At 43.4% G+C, this 25,612-nt stretch overlaps 1 protein-coding gene across 1 annotated transcript in view; it reads left to right on the top strand.

Moving 5' to 3' along the window:
• TMEM260 (transmembrane protein 260) overlaps positions 1-22,720 on the top strand; it is a gene marked incomplete at its 3' end in the record, with an annotated part of 28,234 nt that extends 5,514 nt beyond the window's left edge. Inside the window, exons 4-17 of the mRNA XM_010011172.1 lie at positions 8,188-8,365; positions 10,181-10,294; positions 12,244-12,423; positions 14,714-14,754; positions 15,128-15,211; positions 15,556-15,673; positions 15,844-15,932; positions 16,001-16,084; positions 17,207-17,378; positions 19,064-19,212; positions 20,094-20,270; positions 20,831-20,884; positions 21,306-21,396; positions 22,464-22,720. Coding sequence (XP_010009474.1) covers positions 8,188-8,365; positions 10,181-10,294; positions 12,244-12,423; positions 14,714-14,754; positions 15,128-15,211; positions 15,556-15,673; positions 15,844-15,932; positions 16,001-16,084; positions 17,207-17,378; positions 19,064-19,212; positions 20,094-20,270; positions 20,831-20,884; positions 21,306-21,396; positions 22,464-22,720 — 1,788 coding nt within the window. The remainder of the gene's footprint in view (positions 1-8,187; positions 8,366-10,180; positions 10,295-12,243; positions 12,424-14,713; positions 14,755-15,127; positions 15,212-15,555; positions 15,674-15,843; positions 15,933-16,000; positions 16,085-17,206; positions 17,379-19,063; positions 19,213-20,093; positions 20,271-20,830; positions 20,885-21,305; positions 21,397-22,463) is intronic.
• Positions 22,721-25,612: the final 2,892 nt, after the last annotated feature.

Here is a 25,612-nt window from a genome sequence, read left to right as displayed (position 1 = left end):
CAACTGCAGATGGAAATTCAAAATCAGGCACTGGGGAAGGAGGAATATCCTAACAGGGTGTATTTGGATTTTTCCAGATGACAGATTATCACAGATTATCCCTGCTGTAGCACAGTGTGAAGATCTTGGCTGTTTCAGAAGCAGCCGTGCTTAGTAACAAGTAGTTCTGAAGTTTTAAGAGGGAGAGAAGAAAGGAAAGTACTCAGGTATTAATTGCCTTTTAGAAGAATATCTACCATGATCTCTGGCTAATTGATCATGTATATTTTTTGTTTTTTTCCCCTTGTCCCTGTAATAAACTGGCACTGAGTTCAGTCTGTTTGAAGACATTACCAAATCTGTTAATTTGCATTTTGCTCTAAAGGAGGCACATTAGGCTGCAATAACTCTGCTTCGTTTTGAAGCGGGGGGGAAGCAGGGCAAAAAAACCTCTTCTTTTTTTTTTTTTTTTTTTAAAGACTGAAGAGTCTTTTCTGACAGCTAGTCAGAGTTAGAATTAGTTCAAGGAAATGTTAATAATGCACTGCCTGGCTTAATCCCTTTGATATCACCAGGTATCCTCCTGTTCATGGGTTAATTGCTTTAAAAGCGGAGGCAATATTCTGAGCGGTGGGCCGCTTCACCTTTTCACAGCTGTTACCATTGAGTGACAACTAAATCCCATGTGTAAGATGAGGAAGAGCTCAATCTCCAATTGGGAGAAAATTTATGTAAACCGCAATCCCTTCAGAATGTGCGGAAGTCACAGACTTTCTTGATTTACTCTGCTTTTCCCAGAAAGCTCCATTGTTCCCTTCCCTAAGTCCCATCAACCCTTTGTAGCAGAATATCACAGCGGCGGCAGATAGCTTGAAATATATAAATGCTATCATAGCTCTGATTAATAGTGGCGCTTATGAGTCAAGTCTGATAACGGAGCAGCTCTCCACTCAATTTCAGATACCGCTAATGGAATCTGTCTCCTGCAATTGTAATGTGAGAAGGGCTAATTTGCCATGGAGCTTGGAGCTGTCACCAGCCGGGGATTGGGGGGTCAGATGGGAGCTGCCAGGTTTTTGCCCTGCAGCTTGTATCTCTCGCTTTGAATAGCGCAGCCCCCTGCCTGCCAGGGAGCTGATAGGCCGCCGGGGGGTTTATGCCACTCTGTACAATAGCGAAGGGCTGCATGGGCTGACTTGGTAATTGTGAAGCCAGCTCATTTTTATTTTATTTTATATTTTATTCTATTTCCTCCCCCCCCCCTTTTTTTTTTCTGCAGCTGCATAATTTCTAATAAGGGGTTTTAACAAATGTCAGATTAGGAAAAGTTTCTGCAATTACAAAAAAAAAAAAACTTATAAAACATTTAAATAGCTAAAGTCGGCTCCTACTGAGGGTTGGGTTTTTTTGGCTGCTGGAAGTAGGCACTGGTTATTACAGGCAGCCAGGATAAAGGCATACCTATTTTCTAAGGATTGTGAATCAAATAATGGGTCTAACTAATATATCCTTTCTGCTTGCAATGACACCAGGAGAGAAGTTCTCATTTTTTAATGGCTGGAAGCACAGTTTTTACAACTTACTGCTTAGAAAGGTGTGAGTACGCAGTGATACTTACTACAGTAGCACAGCAGTTTATGCATTTTATCAATGTGTCATGAGTTGTTCCACTCGTTGAACTGCTTTGGAATAACTTGACGTGGAGGCATTGAATTTAATTACCGGAATTTATTGGGAAGGGGCTGCTGCAGGCAGGCTCCACTCCGGCGTGGTGGAGGTGGGAATCCAGGAGCATGCAAGGCTTGAGGTCGGGAAGTCGCGTTCCTCATTCTCCTGCTGAGCCTTCACAGGGGGGCTTTTCCTATCCGTGGTGTCCAGACTCACCAAGGTCTCCAGTGTCATCCCAGGGCATCTTGCTGCAGGGGCAGCTTGATCCTCCCAGCAAGGCGACACAAGGGGTGGCATGCAAGATGCCTTCTGCACATGCTGTTGACATTCACAGTCCTGTATTTACCAAGGGGACAGGTGGAGACACAGTATTATCCTACACTGGTGGTATCCTTACTGGATGTGTCCAGTCTAGGACAGGAGGGCATATGCAAGAGGGTGCAACCAGCTCCCCTTAGCCAAAACCCTCACTAGCTCAGGACTCCTTAACCAGGCTGGACCATCCCCTCTTCAAGTTACGGTGTTTCATTAAAATAACTAAAAGGTAAAACAGGTGAATAAGTTGTGTCAGTCCCTAGTGGGGTGTGAGGGTGTATCGAGCAGAAGTGACATTTGGTGCATGTTGTGGGTGGTGAGGATGCTGCCTGCTCACTCCCACCCCTAGGCATTGCGGGTCCATGGGAATGCTGAAGTTGTGTGATACTGAAGTCCCATTTGGCGTGACAGAGAGTGGTCAGTTATAATCAAAGTGCCCATTTGTTGGGTTTTGGGTGTTTGTTGTTTGTTTGTTTATATGGTGGTCCTGCCCATTTGCTTGGTTTCTATTCTTTCCTTGTGGCCTTGAAGACTCAACCAGGACCAGTGAGCCAAGCTATGCTCTCCTACCTCCTCTTCCTCCAGCTCTGGGAGCGGAGGCTGCGCACAGGGCTTCAATGGCTATTCAGCTCTAGGTCCTTGAGGAGGAATAAAATCTGGTTTGCTATTCCCTGTAGTACCTATACTGTGTCAGGCTTTTCAGCACTGACAGCAAGAGAAACCCCCTTTTGTCCATTGAGTGTTTGTGACTAAGAAGCAGACAAACCTAGAGGAATTGAGGTTTTGGAGGATAATTGTTATTACTTAGATCCTAAACTCATGTTTGTATTTTTGTGTTTTATTTTTTAAATACTTATTCTATTTCAGCACCAATGCATATGCACACTTAGTATTTATCTGTAGAAAGCTGTTGAGTCTTCTAAGTCCCATTCTTTTTTAAGCGTATATCAAATATTTGGAGTTTTTAATAAATCAAGTAAGTGAAACCTCTTAAACTAAATTCAAAGTGTTAAGTCCTTAATGCACTAGTCTGTTATACCATGAAATAAAAATACATTGAAGGGATATATCTTTTCTACTGTAAAGTGAAGTCCCAGCATGGCAGAAGTAGAAGTTGCTGGTTATGTATCTGGAGCCTGTACAGGCTGTGTACAGGGAACTGCCAACATCAGGGTCATCATCTGCAGGTGCAAGGAGAGACTTAAATTAAAAGAATCCATTAATTAGTGTATTAGTCGAGATTTTAAATAGCGGGAGAGTTTTTTCTTATTCCACTGACTAAAAATAAAAGATGTGAGGCTGAGATCAGCTGCCAGTAAAGTTTTTGAGAGAACAGAAGGCATAAATAACCAGCTTATTTCACTAGGTATGGATAGGTGTTACCAGTGTTTAATATCAGCTTCAGATATAAAAAGTTCCAATTATCTTACTTCTGTATGAATCCAGTGCACCAAATATTGCATTTAATGAAAACATACTAACTAAATTCCAATTTCCACCCATCTTTAGCTTTATACCAATAATTTAATAAGTTTTTGCAAATTATTAAGTATAAAAAGTCTGCCATGATTTTCTAAATAAAAAGTATAAACGCTGATCAAGTTATTTGTTGAATACATATAGATGTAACCTGTGCTCTGGGCTAACAGGTAGTTTTACCAAATGTAGAGGAGAGGCTAAATTTTAAATCACAGACTGACATGTTTTAGTGATTGCCAGCAATGAGAAGCTAAAAACTATAATTGCAAAACCAGATTAAAATACCTAATTTCAGTTTTCCTGATTATTCCTGTAAGCTCTTAATAAAAACCTTCAGCTAAAATATTTCTGATTAAAGCAAGTTTCAACTGCTTGTGTCTTTGGAGCTGAGGCCCAGCCACACATTCTTCTGCTTGGATGTCTGAAAAGGAAAACGAAATAGTAATTTATTTTCTTTTTTAGTATTTTCCTTTTATGTTCAGGGTTGTCATGGGAAAATATTCCCCATGAAGGACCATGTGGCCTCTCCTTTGCTGACTGTTTCTATCCCTTCTGAGTGTGTTTTCAAATGATGAGAATTTCTCCTCATGTTCAGAAGGCAGTTGACTGATAGTAAGGGACCTTCTTTCCACTTGTTTAGTCTTGATAAAGTGCTCCACCTGCTTTGAGCAGGTCTTGTTCCAAACTAGTGATTTTGCAAAATCAAAAATACAACCTGTTTTCTTGGCCTATATTTTAAGATAAACAAGCCTGCAAGGCTTATTCAATCCTTCTCGAAGTGGGCCTGCTGGTGGTAGCTGTAATACCCGCGGAGAAGTTATGAAGACTTTCCCCTTGTTGCATTGGCTGCAGATCTTCTTTCATGAGCTGATTTCTGCATCCTGAAGCTGTTTCGAGGGCAGGATGCTACTTTGAATGCTTTTTCCTAGGTGACCCTGCCTTCCCAGGATCCCCCCTCCACCGGACGGAGCCTCATAGCAGGGTTTTTCCAACCATTTGCTCTTTGTAAAGCCTCTGTTCTTGAGGGAGTCAGTGCAGGATAGCTGTGTGCTTACACTGTATTGGCAGATGAACACTGGATGGTTATTGCCACTGCCATGGCTTCATTGTTGGTAGTCCCTTGATCCTCTTGTTCCAGTCATTTGTTGTTTCTCATACCAGTTCCAAGATTGGAGGGAACATGCTATCCTCCCTGCTCCCCAGAATCAATGGAATAAAGCCCTCCTAGATGTTGTAGTAGATGTAGCATTGTAGATGGCTAACCTGTGTTGGCCATGCCTGAGTTGATTTGTCATCTCCTTGGACAGTGTGTAGGTTTGGGGCCATCTTGATGGTAAGGCAAGAGAGACACAGTGCAGTGTGAGTCTATGCTGGAGAAGTCCAAGAGGCTGCCAGATAACAGTGCAGTAGCGCAGGGAGGTCCTCATGTCAATCAAAATGAACAGTATAACCATGTTAGCACAGCCACAAGGCAGGGTTGATTTAATTTAGCCCCAGCATCACACTGACACAGTTGCATAAGATTCATTTCTGCTTGTCCTGCCAATGCTACTTTGCACTGTGAGTTGTTGCATTGGATGAACCTGCTGGCTGTGGGGTTTTTTCTGCCAGGTCGTCTTCATCCTTATCTGGAGATACCTTCTCTGATCACTTTCACTTCCAAGAGTGTTTCTTTCTGAACCAGCAAACTCATAAACCCATCATTTACGTTGCTGGTAACAGAATCTGCAAAAAACTCTTGGTCTTCCGCTTGCATTTCCCAAAGCTACTGTCTTGATGTTCTTCAAGAATGCAACACATTTCCATTTGTTTTTTTAGCATCTAGCATACTTGTAGGAGCTTAATGCTCCTTCGTGCATGCAACATGCTTTAACAAAGTAAGCTTAGCAGCCTGGCTTTCCCATGAGTTTCACAGGAAACTAAAGGCAACACCGGCTCTGTTGGCAAACAGATCTGTGGACTGTTCTTAGTGCTGGATCCTGACCTGCACTGCTCGGTGAACAGAGGTGTCCTCTGTCCCACATAGCTGGCATCAGGCTTTAAGCTTTGGGTTTAGTAGCTTTTGCTTAAGCCTTACTTCATAAAACTTGAATCACAGGTTTGAGACATTTTTATCAAGGGGATGGGATTTCTTTCATCTCATTTGAACCCTTATGGTACTCTACGGTCTTTTCTGGGAAAGACAAGGAGAACTTGTAAATGATTGGGATGTGTGCCTAGAATGCTGCTTTTCATCTGAAGGTTTTGGGGAAAGTTGTTTTACCTTTTTTTGTCTTATTTCCTTGCAAGAATTTCAAAGGGATTTACAAAGTTGTTCTTTGTAACTAAAAGTTTGTGCTGTTTAAAGGGTTTAGTCAAAACTTAGGGATGTTGTGTAGAGGGGTTTGTGTGTCGGGGGATCTCTTGGTTTTTAAATACACATGGCCCCACTGCCCTTTCCTCCTTTTTTTCTCTAGGAGCAGAAACCACCCCTGACTTCCTGCAAACTCCATTGCATCTTTCCTTTTTCCTATTGAGGTGCCACATCTTTCTTATAACAGGGAGGAGGAGAGCACAGTCGGAGCCCTTGAGGCTGAGAACCTACCAGGCAGGTCATATGTGCCCCACCTCTCTCTTGGAGGAGATGGACTCAAGGCTGGCTTGGTAGCAAAAGCCACAGAGCAACATTCATGCCTGCAAATGCCTTCTCTATAGGCAATTGTGTGGGTTTTGAAACATTATATTAATGCAGTGAGTGACAGGTCTTGTTATGGAGAATTTTGTGCCAAATACCTGGACCTGTGTTGAACCACAGTGAAGTTTAGAGGTTGGAAGAGTCCCTCATGGTGGCATGCGTCAGTGAGCACAACAGTAGATTCTAGTGGTTTGCCTGATTTCCTACAGAAGAGGTTCCACATCACCTTTCTTCAAAAGCTTATAGGGTACATCAGACACAGGTTTGGTCTGAAACAGTCCCACCTGCTGTAAATTGGGAATTTTCAGGCTTATTTTCCCCTTCCACTAATTATTTCAAGACCTCTTCCTACCATCTTGATGCTGAAGCTCTGTGTCATTCTGTACTTGTCTCACTCTGGCCTCGAGCACCTGAGGGTTGTTTTCTTTTTCTCCAGTGTTAAGTGAATGGCATTACTTCTTGCCCTCTAGCTACCTTCTCCTGCAGCTGCAGATCTCAAAATGCTTTACAAAGGAGACAAAAATCTGTGGTGTGTCTTGCCCCAGCCCACCCAGAATGTCTGATACTGGTGGCAGAAGGAAAAATAGAGATATAGTCTTCTGCAGTTCTCTTTTCATCCCAGTCCTCTTCTCCCCATGGACCCTGCTTCCCATTTTTAATGGATTAAAAATTCCTGTTCTGTCTGCACAAGTCCTTTTTTGACATCTGCAGAAATAGGTTGGTTGTCCTGAGGACATTTTGGGAAGGTGGAAGGAAAGCATAACCAGTGAGAGGAGCCCTTGCTAGAGAGTGCTCTCTAGCAGGTGCCAGCAGCTCCCTCATCTCTGTTTGTAGGTCCTGAAGGTTTTGTTTCTTTGGTCGCTGTTTATCTCAGAGTTACGTGAGGAATCCAATGAGTAAGTCCTACATGTACATCCACTCTCTGATCCCTGATGGGCGGAACAATCCACCTGGGGACTTCGGCTGTGCTAGAGGATATGGTCGGTATTTAGGAGCAAATTACACATGGAGCTAGATGAAGAAGTTGGCTGTAATTTTCAGTTTAAACTCGCTGGAAATGTTAGGTCTAAATGGAAGTGTGTGTACCTGGATTGGAACTAGAAAAAAATACCCAATTTGTGGTAGAGTCTTAGCTTAGTCTTACAGTTGGATAGTGAATTTCTGGAGAGGAGCTTTGACCATAGCCACAGCTATTTCCGTCTTTGGATAAGGCTTAATTGAGCTGGTTGTGTGCCCTATGAGGCGTCTTTTCAGGGTGACTTCCTGAAGGGGAGACCTTCCAAACAGGCAGAGCCACTATTCAGAATGGGCATAATAGGTTTCCTGGGCTAAATCCCACGTTGTGGGCTCCCTGTGCCAGCTGCAGCATCCAGCCAAGTTTGGCAAGTGGCTCTGTGGGGAGCATGTGCCATAATCCCATCCAGGGGTCGCAGAGGTGCCCAGCTTTCAGGCTCGCAGCCATCCCAATGGCAGATGCTTCACCTGCTCCTCTGCTCCCTCCTGCTTGCTGGAGCTGACACCCATTTTCCCTGCGTTTGACCCTGCCAGGCACCTCTCCCTGCTGGGACCACAGGTACCGCAATCCTCACCCACCCCTGAGACACTAAATACCCCCCTAGGACAGCTCTGCTAATGCTGTCCATCATGAATAGCTCTAATCCACTCTTTATTCATCGCCTTGATGAATTTAAGGCTGCACCCTTGCTGGCATCTCCTCCAGCAGAGAGTATCCCATTAGAGGCGTGACTCCCTGGCTCGGCATACCATGACCCGCTGGGCCATTGCTCATCGGGGTTTCTGAACCAAATTCAAAGTTTTCATGGTGTTTGTGAAGGAAGCTGACTCTTGGGTGGCTTGCAGATAGACAGGTTGGCTAATGCCTGCTCTTCCTAATTGCAATTCTTTGCAAAGAAATTATTAGGAAGATATTAACCATATAATGTTTTGGCAGGGTGCTGGGTGGCAGTCATCATTTCTGCTTCTATGGTATGTTTAAAAAAAAAATTAAAAAAAGGACAATAAAGTAGGCTTTTTTGTTGGAAAAGAAGATTTCATGTTATCTGTGTTTGCAGGCTTTCTGGCTCATATGCTGGAGGAATCCTTGCTGCGGGGGTGTTTTCATTTTCTCGTCTAACATGGCAGTGGTCCATCGCGGCAGAGGTTTTTAGCTTAAACAATCTGTTTGTGGGGCTGCTGATGGCTCTCACCGCTCATTTTGAGGAGGCATCCACTGCAAGAGAGAGATCAAAGGTAAAACATCTCAAGCAAAGTGAATAATTATTTATTTATTTTTTAATTAGTTGTCACATGTCTGTTTAACTTCCTATTTATTTAATGCTCATTTAGTTTTGTTTAAATAAAAAAGACCAAATTCTGGGACTTGTTTCAGCACCTGTGCTGGGTGGTATCTATCCCTGACCTACCTGGCTGTTCAGAAGTGTCAAATATTGCAAAACCTATCCACTTGGCTTAAGGGTTGAGTTGGGACCTGTTGGATGGGTTTGGGATTGGTTTGTTTAATACACACAGGTTGGAAACAGGAAAAGCAAAATTGCTTTCATCTAAATATTTTAATGCAAAGTTTGGTTTCATGTATCAAAGACTCAAACTAGGCTGTGGGTGTTCAAATGTTTGTTTTCAGAACTTATTTTTTTCGGGGGTAAATAGATACATTTTACAGAAAACATCATGCAGTCAGAAACCTAGATTTCTACTGAAAAACAGAAATGACCAACTTTTCAATGAGTTCTTGTTTTGAAATTAAATGTGCCCCTAAAATAATGGCGTTGTTAAATACAGAGACTTTAAATTTCATGCTGTATTATCTGTTTTTCAAACAGACTAGGCAACCAAATGATATTTTTACTCAGCAATCTTGTTCTTTCTACTTTTCTTTGCCTGAACATCTGATCTCTTCTCCTTTGACGGGCTTGCCTGCTGTGACTCCTGTAAATTGTGTGAGTGAAAAGATTTTTGTCAGGCTAGGCTAGAATTTCAGGAGTCCTCAGTGGTATTTTACTCAGCTTTGTGAGTTCTCCAATAACATGTTTAATTGGTGGTTATAGAGACCTTGTTTCACCACTGGTTGTTTTTTATTTTCTGGTGAATACTGTCCCAAGATCCCTACAACCTGAACTCCATGGAGATGGAATTGGGCATTTTCCAATCTGCTCCCATGTTTCACATGCCCAGTTTCCAATGGGATTTTCAGATGAGATTTTCAGAAGCAGTTAAGGAGCTTGTTTAAGTAGTTTTTGGTGTCTGGCATCCCACGCCTTGAAGAATCCAGGCTGCCAACATCAAGCTTACAGTGCTTTTCAGAAATCAGATGGTCATGCAGACATCTTCAAGGGTGTGCTTGGAGTTCATCAGTAGACTTGAAAAACTGCTGAGATTGTTCTGAGTCCTGCAGGGCAGCTCTGAAGCCCACTAATGTTTTTATGAAGTTATGGAAGGTGTTTCCACAGCAAGGCTGCATCCAACATTGAAGGCTGAGCAGTTAGTAACAAATTACAAGGTGATCTCATCACTATGCTAAGGCAAGTGTTTGCATCTCACACACCGTCCTCACCAGTGACTGAAATAAGCTGGGGTGATGCTCTGATGATAGATGAAAGTCCCTCCCTGGGGATGGCTGGGAAGATGAGGATGTGTTGTCAGCTCCAGTCCAATAATGTCCGTGGGACTCTGGTGGCTTTTTGCCCACCAAGGAGCTGGCCTGGGCATGACTTCAGGTTGTAACATGGACCAAGCAGCAAGTGATTGTGGAGGAGGAGGCAAATTCAGAGGAGGAGCAGTGGCCAGAGGTGTGTGTGGCACTGACCCAAGGTTTCTATATGGAGTTGTTCTTGTAGCTTTGTCTTCCTCCACTGAATGAAGAGGAAATTTCCCTGTAAATAAAAATTAGCCCATATTGTCTGTGTTACAGTTGACTAGTGCTCACTGATGTGCTTGCTTTTCTCTTGTGAGGGTGCTGTGGGCTGTACTGAAGCTGGTTTGGTCTCAATATTTTTGCGAACTGTAAAGAGTAATTGTGAATGTGGTGGTTTTATTTTTCCCTTTCAGATCTCTAAATTTGGTGCCTTTTGCTGTGGGCTCAGTTTGTGCAATCAGCACACGATAGTGCTTTATATCGCTTGTATTGTGCCTTGGGTTCTCTCACAGCTTTTCAGAAAGATGGTATGTATTTTGGTGACCTATACCTCTATTTTTGTAAGGCAGCAACTAATTCTTTCCAAGTAGTTGTGCCACTTCTATGTTGATGTACAAACATGGACAGTCATGGGTCAGTCTAGGGGGTCATAACTAGTGAGTCGTAACCCACTGAAGTTACAGTCCCTCTGTCTGATACCAGAGCTGCTGATCACCATTTAGGGGCTTTGCTCGCACCAGCAATCTGTGACCTGCTTGTGTCTCTTGGGACAGGAGTGCTCTGCCCCGGCAAATACCCAGTAAGCAACCACAAGACCGATACTAGGAGCTAAATACTGCCCAGCATGTAGGAAATAAGGGCATGTTCAAACAGGAAAGCAGACGAATATCTGTCAGTGAGAAGTTACAGGCATGTGCAGTCTGTGTGTGCTGCTTCTCCTAGCTGCTGGCAGTGGTTTTCTCATACCATCAACTCATCTGGAGATGAGTTTCTGTATGTTGTTTCCCTGCTGGTGACAAACAAAAGCCATGTCCACTTGTTGCAGAGCATCTTGCGGCTGTTGTTGGTAACTGAAGATGCAACCAGAATAAGCAACACAGCAAGAAGGGTGCAGAGGCTTTGTCTTTAGGGGGAACTCCTCTTCAGCATCTTGTTGGGATGTGCCAACAGTTCTGATGCAGCCAGGACTTGAGAGTCCTAGAACAGATCAGCTGTCAGGTGAAGAGCGCCTGGCTCGTGCCAGCTGGGGAAGACTAAAGGAAAGCCTACCTACGGTGAAACAGCAAACCTCTGATGCAGTCAAGTATATGCCTTTCATCTCCTGCTAGAGGTCCTGCTCTCAAGTTATACAGGGTGTAACTATGCCTGGGGCAAAGCATGTAAGCTGTAGGAGAAAAGATGCAGCTCAGACAAGCTTGATCAAAAATCTTTTCAGTGTCTCCAGCAGGCCTTGTTCTGACTATGTATTTCCTCTAACAGTGAAGACTCACTTCTGCAATATATTTGTGTTCTTTAAACAGAGCGTGTTTTTTGTTCTTGGGGGTTTTTGTTGAACCATGGAGGTCCGAGAGACCACTGTGATTTCCAGCAAGGACAATCCTGTGCCAATATAACATTCCTGGGAAATAATTTATGCATCCCAGTGCCTCTGCAGAAAACCACCTAATAAGAAGGATAATGGATGGAAAACAGTGACTTTTTAAGTAAAAAAGAGCCAGCTTTCTTCTGAAGGAACTCTGGCCACCGCCATTATCAAGCTACTTTTTCTGCTCTGTAGATCATCGCTCTGAATGGTGCCTCTTTCCCATAACCCCAACTGCTGAAGAAGTGCTTTGATTGACAGGGCAGTGGCTAATGATAAAGCAAGCGTGCAATATTCTAGGGTGGGATTTTCCAAAGCACTTAAAGGAGTTAGGCACAGAAGTCCCTTTGAAAGTCTTGTCTTCCTGACCCCTTAGGCAGTCTTGAAAATCCCACCCCAAAAGTTGGCCTATCCAGTTTAGCCAGTGTAATCGTGATAAAGTAAATGGCAAAACTGACTCCTGATGATGGTGATGATGTGTGTAGTTGAACTAGAGCAACGGTTGTTTTTTTTTTTGCCAGATGGAATACCAGCCAACTCTTAATCGCTGCAAAGTGGGTTATCTCAGCCTTGCAGTGGTTCAGCCATCTATGCATGTCATGCCATGATTTAAATGTGAAAGATGCAATGAGTATGATACTCATGAGTCCTAGCTAATATTATTTGCTTCACTTAAATTTCACCCTGCCATGCAAAGGAGATCAGTTTGATGCAGTTTCCTAGTAATCCACAAAATCGTAAGGTTTAACATAGCATTTTGTAGGGACTTACTATAAATTGAGAGATCAGCTCTGTGTAAATATATTTGATGTTTTTTCTTTATCTGTTCTTGAAGTTCCAGCGTGATTAAACTAAAATAAACATTGTTATGCAATATGACATATTTTGGTGCAGGAATTGTCCCTAGGCCATTTGCTGAAGTTGGGTTTATGCTTCTTGGCTGGTTTGCTGCCTTATCTCTATCTGCCGGCTTCGTCCTACCTCAATCGAGCCCGCTGGACATGGGGAGACCAGACGACTTTTCAAGGATTTTTGACCCACTTTCTCAGGGAAGAATATGGGACATTCAATCTGGTAAATAAGGGTCATTTTCTAAATTACTTGCTTTTAAGTTGGGCAACAGCAGAATCTTTCTATTTGTGATGGTTAGTGGCTTGCAGGGGAAGAAATGGAAAACGTTTTCTTCTTAAAAAATTTATTTCTGATTTTGACTTTCTGATCTGTCAGGTTTTCTGGGAATGGATGAGAAAGCCATTCCCAGATGGCATGGGAATTTGCATTTCCAAATGGATGAGAAATTTTCTGGGAATATGGGAAAAAATTATCTTTGCCTTTGCCTTCATGGGGTGAGCTGTATTATTTACTGAGCTGTACAGGAGTCTCGTATTTGTAAGACCTCAAAGAGCAGACTGTGCTAGAGGAAGATGGTGACATCAGTTTTGTGTTTCTCTTGTTTTAAGACTAATAGTTGTCTTTTTTTATTATTATTATTTTATTTTAAACTCAACTATTTTAAGAGGTCAGAAGCAGTTTTCGTTGCTGTACCTTTTAAAAAAGATTCCTCTTACTAATATTGAATTTAAATGAATGGTAGGTTTGAGGGGTCTCAGTAACCTCTGATTTGAGTTATTGACAGGTCTGTGCCCTTGCCAAAGGAGGGATATATTGCTTGGTTGCTTGCAGAGCATAGGGTCTGTATCTGCCTCCTCCAGCCCTGCCTTAGATGTTTGACTCTGGCCATCCAGGGAAAGCAAGTGCCCAGCACCCCTTCTGTCCTTCCTGCATTGGAGGTGTCAGTGCAGAGGGCTGGGAAATCACACCACTAGGAGAAAAAAGAGGAAAAATATACTGTTTTCATACTGTGTCACGCCTTGGGGTCCTGGAGCCCCACATCTTCAGAAATAAAGCCCCTGCATCCAGCCAACATGACACATCCAGTACCATTGCTGTTCCATTACAGCCTTCTTGGAGAGCTGGGTGGCTGTACGTTGTGAGGCAAAAGACTTGATAATTCCCACTGCTGGTACTTAATCTTTCCAAAACTCCTGCAGAGATAAAAATCCACCCTCTGAAGGACTTCTGAGTTTTCCTCTGTTGCCCTGTTCCCAGCTGTCTCCTGAGAATGGGACTCCATTGGGCAGAGCAATACCAAGGCATGCAAATCCCTTAGCTCCTTTCTCTATCAAATGTGATGAATTCAAGTTGATGTTCAGGAGGCTTAGGGGTGATGGACTGCATGTAATCCTATATCACAAATCACATTTACGATGAACTGTCTGAAGCAGGAGCAGTAAGTGCAGCAAAATCCAAGCGTTTGGTCCCGATGCCAGTTGGGCTAATGCCAGAGCCCTGCCTGGGTGGGCAGACAGCTCTTGTGTCCGATGGCTTCATTTTAAGGGCAAGCAGGGTCAAAAGAAAACAAACCAGAGAGGACTTGGGAAAGGGTTCCACTCAGAAGCCAAGGATCAGAAATGTCACCTCCTGCAAGGGATGTGTCTGGGAGCAGAAACCATCAGCCTCCAGCAAGGTAGGGCTTTGCAGTAAACAGAGAGGTGCTTCAGGAGTTGTGGGCTGACTCTCCATCCTCTTACACTTTTATTTTTAGATCAGATCTGAAATACAATTCACTATTCAGTTTTTATTAGGATTAAATATTCCTTCCAGACCTCCTGGATCCATTTACCCAATCTTTTATCTGATAGCTACCACTTTTCAAACAAGCACCTAGGAAGGTAATTCCTCACCTCCACGTCTTCTTTCCCAGACCTGTGCCATGGATTGTAGGTTTCTGCAATGAAAATTCTCATGTATCTCATACAGATCTCACTCCGCTCTGCCTCTGTCAGGACAGAGGAGACATGGGCATGTCTGGTAAGCAAGCTGGAGTTGAGGCTGTGGGAAAATGTCCCAGAAGAGGTGTAGATGTGGCACTTAGGGACATGGTTTAGTGGTGGATTTGGCAGTATTAGGTTAACGGTTGGACTCAATGATCTTAAAGGTCTTTTCCAACCTAAATGATTCTATGATATAGCAGAGACCATATGATGTGCTCTAGTCACAAGGTAGTGGGCTGGTGCACCTTGAAAAAATGCTTATCCAGGTGGTAAACCTGCACAGTGGCATAATGTAAAACAAGGACGTTGGAGGAAAATCTTGCAATGAAGTTTGAGTTTGCTGTCTTTTTGTTGTTTAAGCAATTACCATTCCCTGTGACCACCTTGGGGTACCACCTGAGGGAGTTTTGAGGAGCCCTGTGTGCCTAGGGCTCAGCATACAGCGAATGAAAAGACTTTCTGTTGCCCCAGTGATTCAGCAATCAGCATATGCTGAATGATTCTTATTGGTTTTCTTTCTTTCAATCTAGGCCAAGTCTGAGACAGGATCCAGTATGAGAGAGATGCTGGTGTGAGTAAAATCTTGACTGTGCCTTTTAGTGGACAGAAACCTGTTGTCACTGCTGTCATTTTGGCCTAAGTGGCTTCTGTCCTGCCTTCCCTCTGCTTGGTGCAGAGCTGGAGCCATGTGTGTCTGGCACAGGGACAGTGTGCATGTCCGTTTGTCTTCTCCATTGAAGAAAGATAGTTGGATCCCCCTTCCTGGTGCTGTTTCATTCAAAATCCTGACTTGTAAACTGAACTTGTTCCCATTTCTGGTACGCTTCAATCGTAGCAGAATGGGAATATGTTATGTTGTGCTTATTCCCTGCTTCTCTTGACACTTCAATTGAGTGCAAGGGGCAGTTTGGGGATGATGCATCTATGCACTAATTTCTCCTCAGGTTTCAGCTGGCACAGATGAAGTCAGAGCTCTCCCTTCCTGTCCTTGCCCTGGCACTCGTGGCCTGTGTGAACACAGCACTGCCGTAAGTTGGAGGAGAATATACGCTCTGATGTGCACTTTCTTACTGGCTGCATTGGCCAAAATTTTCAGTAATTGGCTGTGGTCATCTGTTATTTAAGATCAGAATATCTCTGCTCCTGGTAACCCTGTGGCTTTGTAGATGGCAAGCTTAAGAATCTTGAAATCCTGGTGGGTTTCTGCTTTGAAAACAGAAGTTTCACAAATTGCAAAGGTAAAGAAAGGCTCATCAGCTCCTTATATTAAATGCATTTAGGTATGCAGAGAGAGTGGTTTTCAAGCATGTATAACTTCAGTCTCCTTTTTCAATATGTCATTAAAGTGCTATTTTATTTATTTTTTTAATAGGACAAAGCAGCAGAAATCACCCGTGATCTGGCTCTTTGCTGGAATGCTCTGTCTTTATTCCCTTTTCTTCTCTTGGAGAGCAAATCTGGATATTACGAAACCTCTGCTTCTGGGCGTGGTAAGTTGCACTCCAAAAATTGCTCTGGTATGTTAGTTTTTGGAAGAAGCCTTAAACCCACTTAACTGGGACATTGTCTTGAAGCTGCCTAAGGTGCAGAAATACAGCTGCTTATTTGTTCCCTTTAGGTGAGGAAACAGAAAGAGGATCTCTGTGATCTTGTGTCCTAGGTGGAGCGATTCTGGCTGCAGAGCAGTGCCGTGGTGGCTGTGCTGGCAGGGCTAGGGCTGGCCACACTTGCCTCGGTTGGAAGCACCATGCTGGAGGGCAGCCGGGTCCTGCCGTGGCTGGGATGGCTTTCTGCTCTCACTCTTGTCACTTCCCCAGGGTGTGGGCCGGCGGGTTCCTGCCGTGGCTGGAATGGCTTTCTGCTCTCACTCTTGTCACTTCCCAAGTCTGGGCAAATTACAGGTAACAAATCCCCTGGGCATGTGTCTTGGTGCAGCCTTGCAGAGCTGTGGGGTGCCATGTGGTTGGGGTGCTTCTGTGAACCTCCTACTCCTACTCCTGGGGTTTTCATCCTAGTTTTGAAGTGGTAAAAGCACTTTACACATCACATCTAAGCTTGCATGGTCATAGCCTACAGGACTCCCTTGTTTGATCTTCCTCAAAATCACCAAGCACCAGTTGCAGAATGTATATGGGGGTGTCATGTAGGTTGAAGGAAGAAAACTCTGTAGATACATAATCTTCTAATGAAAAAAACCTCCGAGTCTGTGCTTTATTTCCTAAGGAGGTGTTGCAGAATTGATTTGACCTAAGCAGTCACTTTCTCCTTCTCTTGTTTTTCTTCAGGTTTCATTGCAACCTGGAGCTTTTCTTACTTGTTTTCCTTTTTGAAGAGTTTGATCTGTAGTGTAGGCCTTCCTTACCCCATAACCATGCTGAAGACTGCAGTGGTTTGGGTAGGAGTCAGTGTAGTAATAGCAATGCTCAGGTAGAGGTAGACCAACAAAGCATAGATTTCGTACCCAGGAATCCTTCCTTGACACAAATCTTTTCCCAAAGGCTGGTCCATAGGTGAGGCAATCATACTTCACATCCTGAGTGGAGTCATGGAGTGTCGTTTTTTTGAGCCCATACCTGGAGCATGTGCGCACACAAAACTGTGTAGCAAAAAGGATCTAATCTCAGGTAATCCAAATCTACTTCTGCCTGATGCTACAAAAACTTAGTTTTTTAAGGCTTAATTAAAATCATTAAAAGGATGGGGGTCACCTTCTAACACCATTTAGCAAGTTGAGGTTTAGCCCAAGAAAAACATCATAATTAAGGTGAAGGTGTGCAATGAGCGTGTATTTTGGCAAAACTGTAGTGACTCATATCTCTGGTGCTAGTTTATGGACAACTGTCATCTAAATGCCTCATTTCTGTATTTCGGTTTCTCTGCAAAGAGAGATGATGCTTTTCAGCTAGATCTGACCAGGGTGGACTTCCCCTGTGAATGCCTAGTGAATAAAATTGTTCTGAAGATATGCAAATTCATGCAAATAGCTGTTTTTTAAGATACTATTTTTTATGTGTTCTCTTAAGCACTTGTGATCAGAGCAACAACTACGTTGTTGATAAGTTTGCAAGGAATGTGCTGTCCTCAATGCCAACGGGTGCAGTGATCTTGCTAAGAGGAGACTTACCTGGGAATGCTCTCCGTTACATTCATTATTGCGAAGGGATGAGGCCAGATATCACCCTAGTGGACCAAGAGGTATGTTCAGAAAGTAATGTTGAAAGAGGCAAAAGCCAGATGTAAAAATAGGAAGCAAAAGTTCTCAACTTTTCTCCTTTCTCAACTTGAGGGTGTCTCTTTGTTCAAATAAAACTCATGATACAGAAATAAGTAACATGGCTTTTTTTAAAGGTTTGTGGGTAGCTCTGGGATGGAGTGTGGTGTGCGAGTCCCATTCAAGCCCAAAAAGCCAACAAGGAGGCAATAGCAGGTAGGGAAATGGGAAGCCCAAGTCCTTCACCATGGCAGATATGCAGATGTGGCACAGGGCTTATGTTTGCCATGGTGAGGAAGCATTGTCCTGGCTATTTTCTGCAGTGGGCCTGAAATACAGATATTGAGGCAGCAGAAGGCTTTTGGGAGCAGCCTGGAGGGCAGCAGTTGCTCCATGGGCAATGCAGTTTTGGGGTTTCTCCCAAGGGCTTTACTGTGCTGAGGCTCATTCCATGTGTTTCCTCTGTTATCTTGATCTCCCAAAGGTGGTTTTGCATATTTCTGCCTCTATTTTCTACATAAAAACATAGGTGCTGTGTGTCCCTGGGTGGTGGTTACACTCTCTCCTTTTTCTCTTGAGAAATAGGAGAAGAAAAACCCCACTTACAGAAGGTGACACTTACACTTCCACTGCCACATCAGTTCTTGCAACTTGGCTTTTCAACAAGGGTTTGCAACTTGCTGGAAAACCCAAACCCCAGCACGTCATATTTAACTAAGCCAAAGTCCTCTTGTCTGTCTCCAGGAGTAGCTATTTTGTGTTTTCTTAGAGTTTTGCCCATGATGAAGAGCATGTGCTTCTGATCAGAAACCACTGGTGACCCAGTCTGGTGGTATGGCCCCGGGCCATTGCTGAAATGACAGGTGACTTTACTGAGTAAACAGAGCCACAGAATCATAGAATACCAGGTTTGAAGGGACCTAAAGAGTCATCTCATCCAACCTTTCTAGGCAAAACATGACCTAGACTACATGGCCCAGCACCCTGTCCAGCTGAATCTTAAAAGTGTCCAGTGTTGGGGAATTCACTGCTTCCCTGGGGACATTATTCCAATGGCTGGCTGTTCTCATTGTGAAAAAGTTTCCTCTTGTGTCCAACCAGGATGTCCCCAGATGTAACTTGTACCCTGGTCTTTTCCATGTGACTCCTTGTAAAAAGGAGTTTCCATCTTCTTTGTAGCCACCCTTTAAATACTGAAACATGGTGATCAGGTCTCCTTGAGCCTTCTTTTCTCTAGATTGAACAAACACGGCTCTCTCAGCGTTTCCTCACATGGCTTCTCAGTCCTTGCATCACCTTCATGGCACTTCTCTGGACCCTCTCCAGCCTGTCTACACCTCTTTGTATAGTGGAGACCAAAACTGAACATAGTATTCCAGGTGTGGCCTGACAAGTACTGAACAGATGGGACAATAACATCTTTATCTCTGCTGGTGATGCCCTTGTTGATGTAACCCAGGATCCTGTTGGCTTTCTTTGCCACAGCCGCATACTGTTCACTCATATTGAGCATGTTGTCCATCAGGACCCCCAGGTCCCTTTCCATAGAACTGCTCCTTAGCCAGGTAGATCCTGGCTTGTCATTACTCCTGCAGAAACCATTTCTTCTGGATGTTAAAATGGATGAAAACTTTGTTACTTTTTTTAATTATAGTATTTTTGCTGATAGATGATGACTTACGAGTGGTATTTACCCAAGCTGGCAAAGCATTTACCTGACATTTATTTTCCTGGGAACCGGTGGAATCCTGTGGAAGGAGTATTACCCGATGGGACACTTGCTTTTAATCTCCATCGTTTCCTCAAAGTAAATAAACAGTAAGCATTTCTTTCATATGTAACAGCTTTCCTAGAATCTTTGACCTTTTTTTCTTGAAATTGTTTATGGAACAGCTTGGTATTGTATCCAAAAGACCGATTTTCTCCACTGACTTCCTCCCTGGTGGTGAGATTATTTTTGCAATTAACGCAAATATCTATGCAGAAGTAACTCCATCCGGATATAATGTTGCATGTTGTTTTGAGGTTTGTTTGGGGTTTAGGAAGGAAAAATAAGAAAGTGATCAGAAGAGAGTATTTACTGATTATTTTTTTTGTTGTTGTTGATACAATTCATCACAAAAAAATAAACTTTCCTGTCTACTCAAAATGATGATGGTTGGAGAGCAAATTGCTGCTGCTTCTCCTTTGTGAATGTTGTGGCCAACTGATTAGCATAGAATGAATGTATTCCAGGAATAATCATCATATAAAAATAGCTTAGTAAGAGTGGAGAAAGGATTAGATACTCCCATGAATAAGAACAGCATCTGCATTTAGACTAGCCAGGGTGAGCCTTGCAAGTATGGGTAGGCAGAAGAGCGTTGCCAGGTGCTGTCAGGAAGAAACAGGCTTCTCCTATGGCTTCTGGTGTGTTTGTGAGGTCTAGCATCGGGGAGAGGATGTGTCTTCTGTGCTGGCTGCACAAGGTGTGCAATGCCAGGCAGGGTGTTTGCTTACTGTTTTGCAGATTGACCCAAAGACATGCCCATTCTGGTGTGGAGTGGTCTGGATGGGCAGCCATGCCACAGAAAATGTTGTGCTGCCTAAGCCCTGTCTGCTGCACTGGTGTGGTGTGTGTGGTTTGCTGAAGCATGTGGGGTGGCCCATAGTCTCTGGCATGGCTTCACGATTGCTCTCTCTGTTGGTTTTTTTGGCAGTAAAGAAGTCTTTGTCTGCATAGGTCTTCACGAAGGTGACTCAACCTGGAGAAGGAGCTACTCGCTTTGGCCATGGGGTACATGTGAGAAGTTGGTTCCTTCCGATACTGTGTTTGACCCAGGACAGTGGATTAATCTTACAAGAAATCTCTATAACTGGACTGAAGACTATGGCAGGTAGGAGGCAGAGGCAACTCTGCTCCTTCCTGCTCATCATCATTCTGCCAGCAGCATAACCACATCTATTGCAATGTTAGAAAAATTAAACATGCACCATAATCATAATGTTTTGTGTTCTGGAACATAGAATAAATCTGCATGTGGTATTTTTATTACTGTTAAAAATAGAAAGGACATTTCTAGTTAAGTATTGTGTCCAATTCCAATCTTAAAACTTGATTAGGACCCCCAAAAAATTAAGGACTTGGGACATTCAGTGCTTTAAATCTCATAGGTTGAACAGTGGTGCATGGTAAAAAGTATCTCTCACTTTGAGGATAGCTAGGATGCTGTGAAATACCTGATATACCAGAGGCTTCTTCTATGAAGAGAAAGGAATAAAGTTTTATGAATGACAGAGGATCAGCTGAATTCCCTGCTGTCAGAGCCGTGGGCTTCATGACAGGTCTTCTGCCTGGGAGGTCTGTAGCTGCCTAGGTCAGAAGGGCTGGTTGTGTGGTGGGTGAAACACAGTGGCATGGATCTGATGGCTGAATTTTATTCTCATTCCCATTTAGTTTCAAGCCCTCTTCCTGGGAAGCTGTTGCCAATGAGGAGATGTGGCAAGCCAGGTAATTCTCCTTTGCTCCTTTCCAACAGTTGGTGGGCAATGCCAAATCACTGGCATGTAGATACACACCGAAGTGTGCAGCTTGGTAGTGCATGGCCTTATTGGATTGAAATGCGCCAAGCTTTAGAAGGAAAAGGTTGACAGAATGAGATGAAGTATGCATGGCCTCCAGCAAATCCTTCAGGAAAGTGGTGGTTTTGTTCACTGAAAGGTTCTGCTCAAAGTATCTGGAGGGAGCAAAGGGTAGTTGGGACATAGGGTGAGAAAATACATCATGAAGAGAAATTTGTATCACTGACAACTTAAATGGAAATGCTGGTGTACTATTCCACATGTGGGCATGTTGAAGATGTGTGTAACGATGTAATGTGAGCTGGTTATGTTAAGCAGTTATTATATGGAAGTTTTTCTTCTTTTCTTAGGATGAAAACAGCTTTCTTTATATTTGAACTTGCTGAAACTGCCCTTGTCACTGCAGAAATTAAATCACAACTTTACACATTTGCATACACTGTAAGTTGTATATTTTGGCTATGAGTGATCCCTGGGGTCTCCATCCTTTTTTCCCCTCCCCCTTTTTTTTTTCATTTCTGAGCTGCACAGAAATAGAGTGTTTCCATATAGGACCTGTGATCTGCATTCTCCTTGTTCATCCAGACGGGGAGCGTAGCAGATTCAAAAAGATTTGTTCAAGGATTTTATCCATTCATACTTGCCCCCTCAGTCACAGAGGATGCCAAAAGCTAACGAGTCAACACCCTGCTTTTGCTATAAATATGTTGTCTGTGCTGGGCTCCAAACCCATGCCAAGAGATTGCTTGTCCTGATGTCCCCTCTTTACACTTGTCCCCTCTTCATTGCACAGTCATGCATCTGAGCCAGCAAGTGTAAACTCAGTCTTCTCACTGCAAATTAATTCTGCTGCATTTCACACCGAAGAATAGCATCCATGAGCTATGAGGTGTATCTGGAAATACTGAACTGCCCGAAATGCCAACAGATGCACAAAACGATCGGTGTTTGTTAGCAGAGAGGAGGAGTGTTTCATACCCCAGCAGAGTCAACAAATAGTTTCCTTTCAACTCTTTCCCATTTTGCTGTGATTTTTGCTGTTCTAAAAAGTCCTTGGTCATGTGCCTGCTGTTGAGTTTATGAATATTCCCACTCAAGTGAACAGACTGCTTAAGTCCTGTGGAAGACATCCGGATCTCCTGAAATACTGAGTACATGTCTTTGCAGGCGTGACAATTAGATCTCTCTTTTTCCCCAGCCTGGTGTAACGCCTTTGTCGGGGAAGTGCATAATGTGCGGTGGGGTTATCATGATCATCTGTAATGTTTCAAAACAAACAGCTGCCATGGCAAGGGAAACATTTCAGCCCCCCCTTGGATTTCTATCACGCTATCACACATTGCATGGCAAACACAGAGTGAGTTACAGAAGCACCCCAGCTCTGGACTCGCACATATAAATAGCATCTGTTCCTTTACAGGCAGTTTTAAAGCACTGTTAAGAGCTGTTGGACCCTTCGTTCAATTAATTTGTCCCCCCCTGGGCCTTTTTTTTTGTCCCTTTAACAGTCGTACAAAGAAATTGTCAACTCTCATCCAAATCACCCGGTGAACTGGCACAAAAACTACGCCATCGCCTGCGAGAGGATGTTGCGTCTCCATCAGGTGGATGTGGATCCCGAAGTGTTGCTCTCCGAAACTGTGAAACATTTCCTTCTGTACACAGAGAAAGCGGAGGACGATCCCCAGCGGCAGGACATTCTGCAGGCTGTCGAGCACCTGAAGAAAGAGCTGCAGGGGCTGAGGAAAATGAAAGAAGATGTGAGGTGGGGAGCTGGGTAGCACCCGGTCCTACACTCAGGTGCTGAAGTGCTGAAGTTTTGAAGTCAGGACTTAAAATCTGAATTAGGCCTTGACAACGTGAGAATGGTTTTAAAAAGTGACAGAGGTGCCAGTGAAGAGAAAATCATGTGTGATTGCCTCTGCAGGAACTGTTGTTTGGTCTTTGATTGCTGTTGCCAAATGAACTGTTTGTGGTGGTCTGTGTGTGGGGAAAACAGCTCATCACTAAATAAATTACTCTGTTTCAAAAAGGAGAGTTTTCTTCTTAAACCTGTAAGTCTGTTGTACTGTGAAAATCTTTCAATTTTTTTAATGAATGTGGCATCTTTTGTAGGTGCAAAAAATGTATTTAGCCTTTAAGTATTACTGAGCCATTTTTCTTTAGCTGTGCTCTCTAGATGTGTTTTCATGCTCATGGGGCAGTTTGATTAGGTAGGTTTCCATCAGGACAAGTATGTGGGATGGTGCCCCTCATGGGAGCCTGATGGTCTGCGGTTTTGGGTGTGCTCTGTCCCCTGGCTGTGCCTGTTGTCCAGGGGTGCTGCAGGCACAGTGTCCTTCTGGCATGGGATGGTGTGTAGAGACTAACTTAGCTCATTCTGCCTCCCTTGCTTTGCAGGAATGGTTATTTCCATTACAATAGGATTTTATGTTGTGATAGACTTTATTGCTCTCATTTTCCATTAGTGAGAAATCAACTTGTGTATTTTCCCTTGCAGAGCACCGTGACTAGGCAGCAGTGAGGCATCTCCAGCCCCTGCCTCCACCTGGGGCAGAGGGACTGTAGTGCTGCCATCCTGCATGGGGACACTAGAGCAACTCCCCTGGGATGCTGCACTCCCTAGAACTCATGGCATCTGTGCCTATGGCCTCTTCCTCTGCAAGCCTCTAATGCTCGTTTACTCTGCCACATCCTCACAGGTACAGGGGATGTCAGAACTGCAATTTTAGAGATGTCAGGGGCTTTAACCAAAAGAATAGAGTGTGAATCCATCCTGCTTTTTGTTCTACCACTGAAGTCAAGCAACTTGGTTGACAAGAGCTCAGCTACTTATTTTCAACAACAAAAAAGGCATAAAATAGCATGCTTTCCAAAATGCTGTCAATTAACATATACTTCAAATGCTTAAAACAGACCCAAGGCTTTGGTATTGTTATTGGAAAGTTGAGTTCATCTAAATTTTCATCCTTTGTTCTGTGGTTATGTGAGCTCTCAGCCCAGTGTTTTATAGCAGACAAATTGCTGCCAGGCTGGGATTTCATTTTACGATTCATAGTAAAATTTTTGGAGAAGGAAGAAGCACTTCTGTACATGTCATGTTATCAAGCGGCACCTCTGGAAGCTTCCCAGAGGCTTGGAGGAACAGATCAGGATGTGTGCAGGAGCACGGGATGTTGCATGTGGATGCTCTGTTGGTCTGTAATTTGAGGTTCATGTAGTTGCAAATTTAGGCTCGCGTGGATACTGACCCTAATAGAGCCTTTTTTAAAAGTAGGCTACTTTTGTTGTTCTCTCCAAGTGCTGATTTTCCCAGACTGAGTTTCATTGAATGCTGCCTGTATAAAAATGAAGCTGCCATCTAGGAGCCTCTAACACTGGTTGCAAAATAACATCCTTTAGTTTTCTCCCTCTCATTCTGATTTATTTTCTTAGTTTGATTTCCATAGCAATTCCCCTTTTACTTCTATAAATGATTCCTGTACAAACAGCACATAAGAAATGAGCAATAAAAAGAAAAAAAACTACGGCTTCTGGGTTGCAAAGCCACAAAGCAGAGGGGAGAGAAGGAAGAGGAGCAGTTCAGGGGTGTCATTTTAACTCTTTGTGTTGTAATTGACTACATTTCAGGTTGACCGTGCCTCACTTAAATCTCTTCCTTTTTCTCAGTTCCCATAGAAGTGTTTGTACAGAGCAGGGGAATATCATACATTCCTTGGGGCAGCTTTCTCAGGGCTGGCTTTCTTCTCCCTTCTCAAAATCAGTCCTTCAGCCTAGCAGAAAAGCATCAGGAATCCAATTTTTGAATGCTTTTGTTACCTGCATTATTGAAAATCCATTCAGGCAAATATACTGAGCCAAGGGTTTTCTTTATCTTGATTAGATGCTCCTCCTTAGCTGCATAGTCTTGAAATAATTGGAAGCTTTTGTGGATTCCACTATCTACTTGGGAGAAAAGAGGGGCTGGACAAAGGTATTCTAGCCTGCATCCTGCGTTGAGTAATGTATCGTCATGTGTTGTAATAAGCAGTGATGCAAACTATGATAACTTTCCCATGAGCAAAAGCCTTCCCAGGTGTGAAGAGCAGTGAAAACGCGATGCTTTTTTTAGGGAGAAAACAGAAGTGGTTGTAACCGTGCCATTCACGTGTGCCATGTCCGTATGAATTGTGTACATGTGTGATATGGGTGTCTGTGCTGCGTGTTCAGCTCAAAGACATCCGTGACAGCCACTCACGAAAGCTTCAATATTTAACAGTGTTGGAATATTTAACAGCGATGGGAGTTACAAAATTCCTCCCCCTGAATCTGCTTAAATGAGATTTGCTGGTGCTTGTAGATGAAGCAGTTGCGTGGATGTTTCTGAGCGGGTTTGCTGAAAGGCGGTGCTGAGGGATGCTGGCAGAAGTTTAATTTTTATCAGCTCCTCTTAGGTGGCACCCTGAAGTTTATCAAACAAGCAAAGCTGATTTGCTCTTCGTTAGTCTCAGTTGCATGAATCGGTTGCCAAGTAAACAGGATTTTGCATTTTCCTAATTACTTTCATATTTGTGTTTTACCTCTATTTGTTCTCTTGCAAAACTGGTCCTAATAATTAGTCAGGCTCCTGCTGCCTAGACCTTTAAAAAAAACCTAAAGGAGAGTTGGGGGGGGGGGG

The sequence above is a fragment of the Nestor notabilis genome, unplaced genomic scaffold, assembly GCF_000696875.1.
Source record: "Nestor notabilis isolate BGI_N333 unplaced genomic scaffold, ASM69687v1 scaffold10040, whole genome shotgun sequence".
NCBI lineage: Eukaryota > Metazoa > Chordata > Aves > Psittaciformes > Psittacidae > Nestor > Nestor notabilis.
This window is presented reverse-complemented; position numbering and strand designations above follow the sequence as displayed.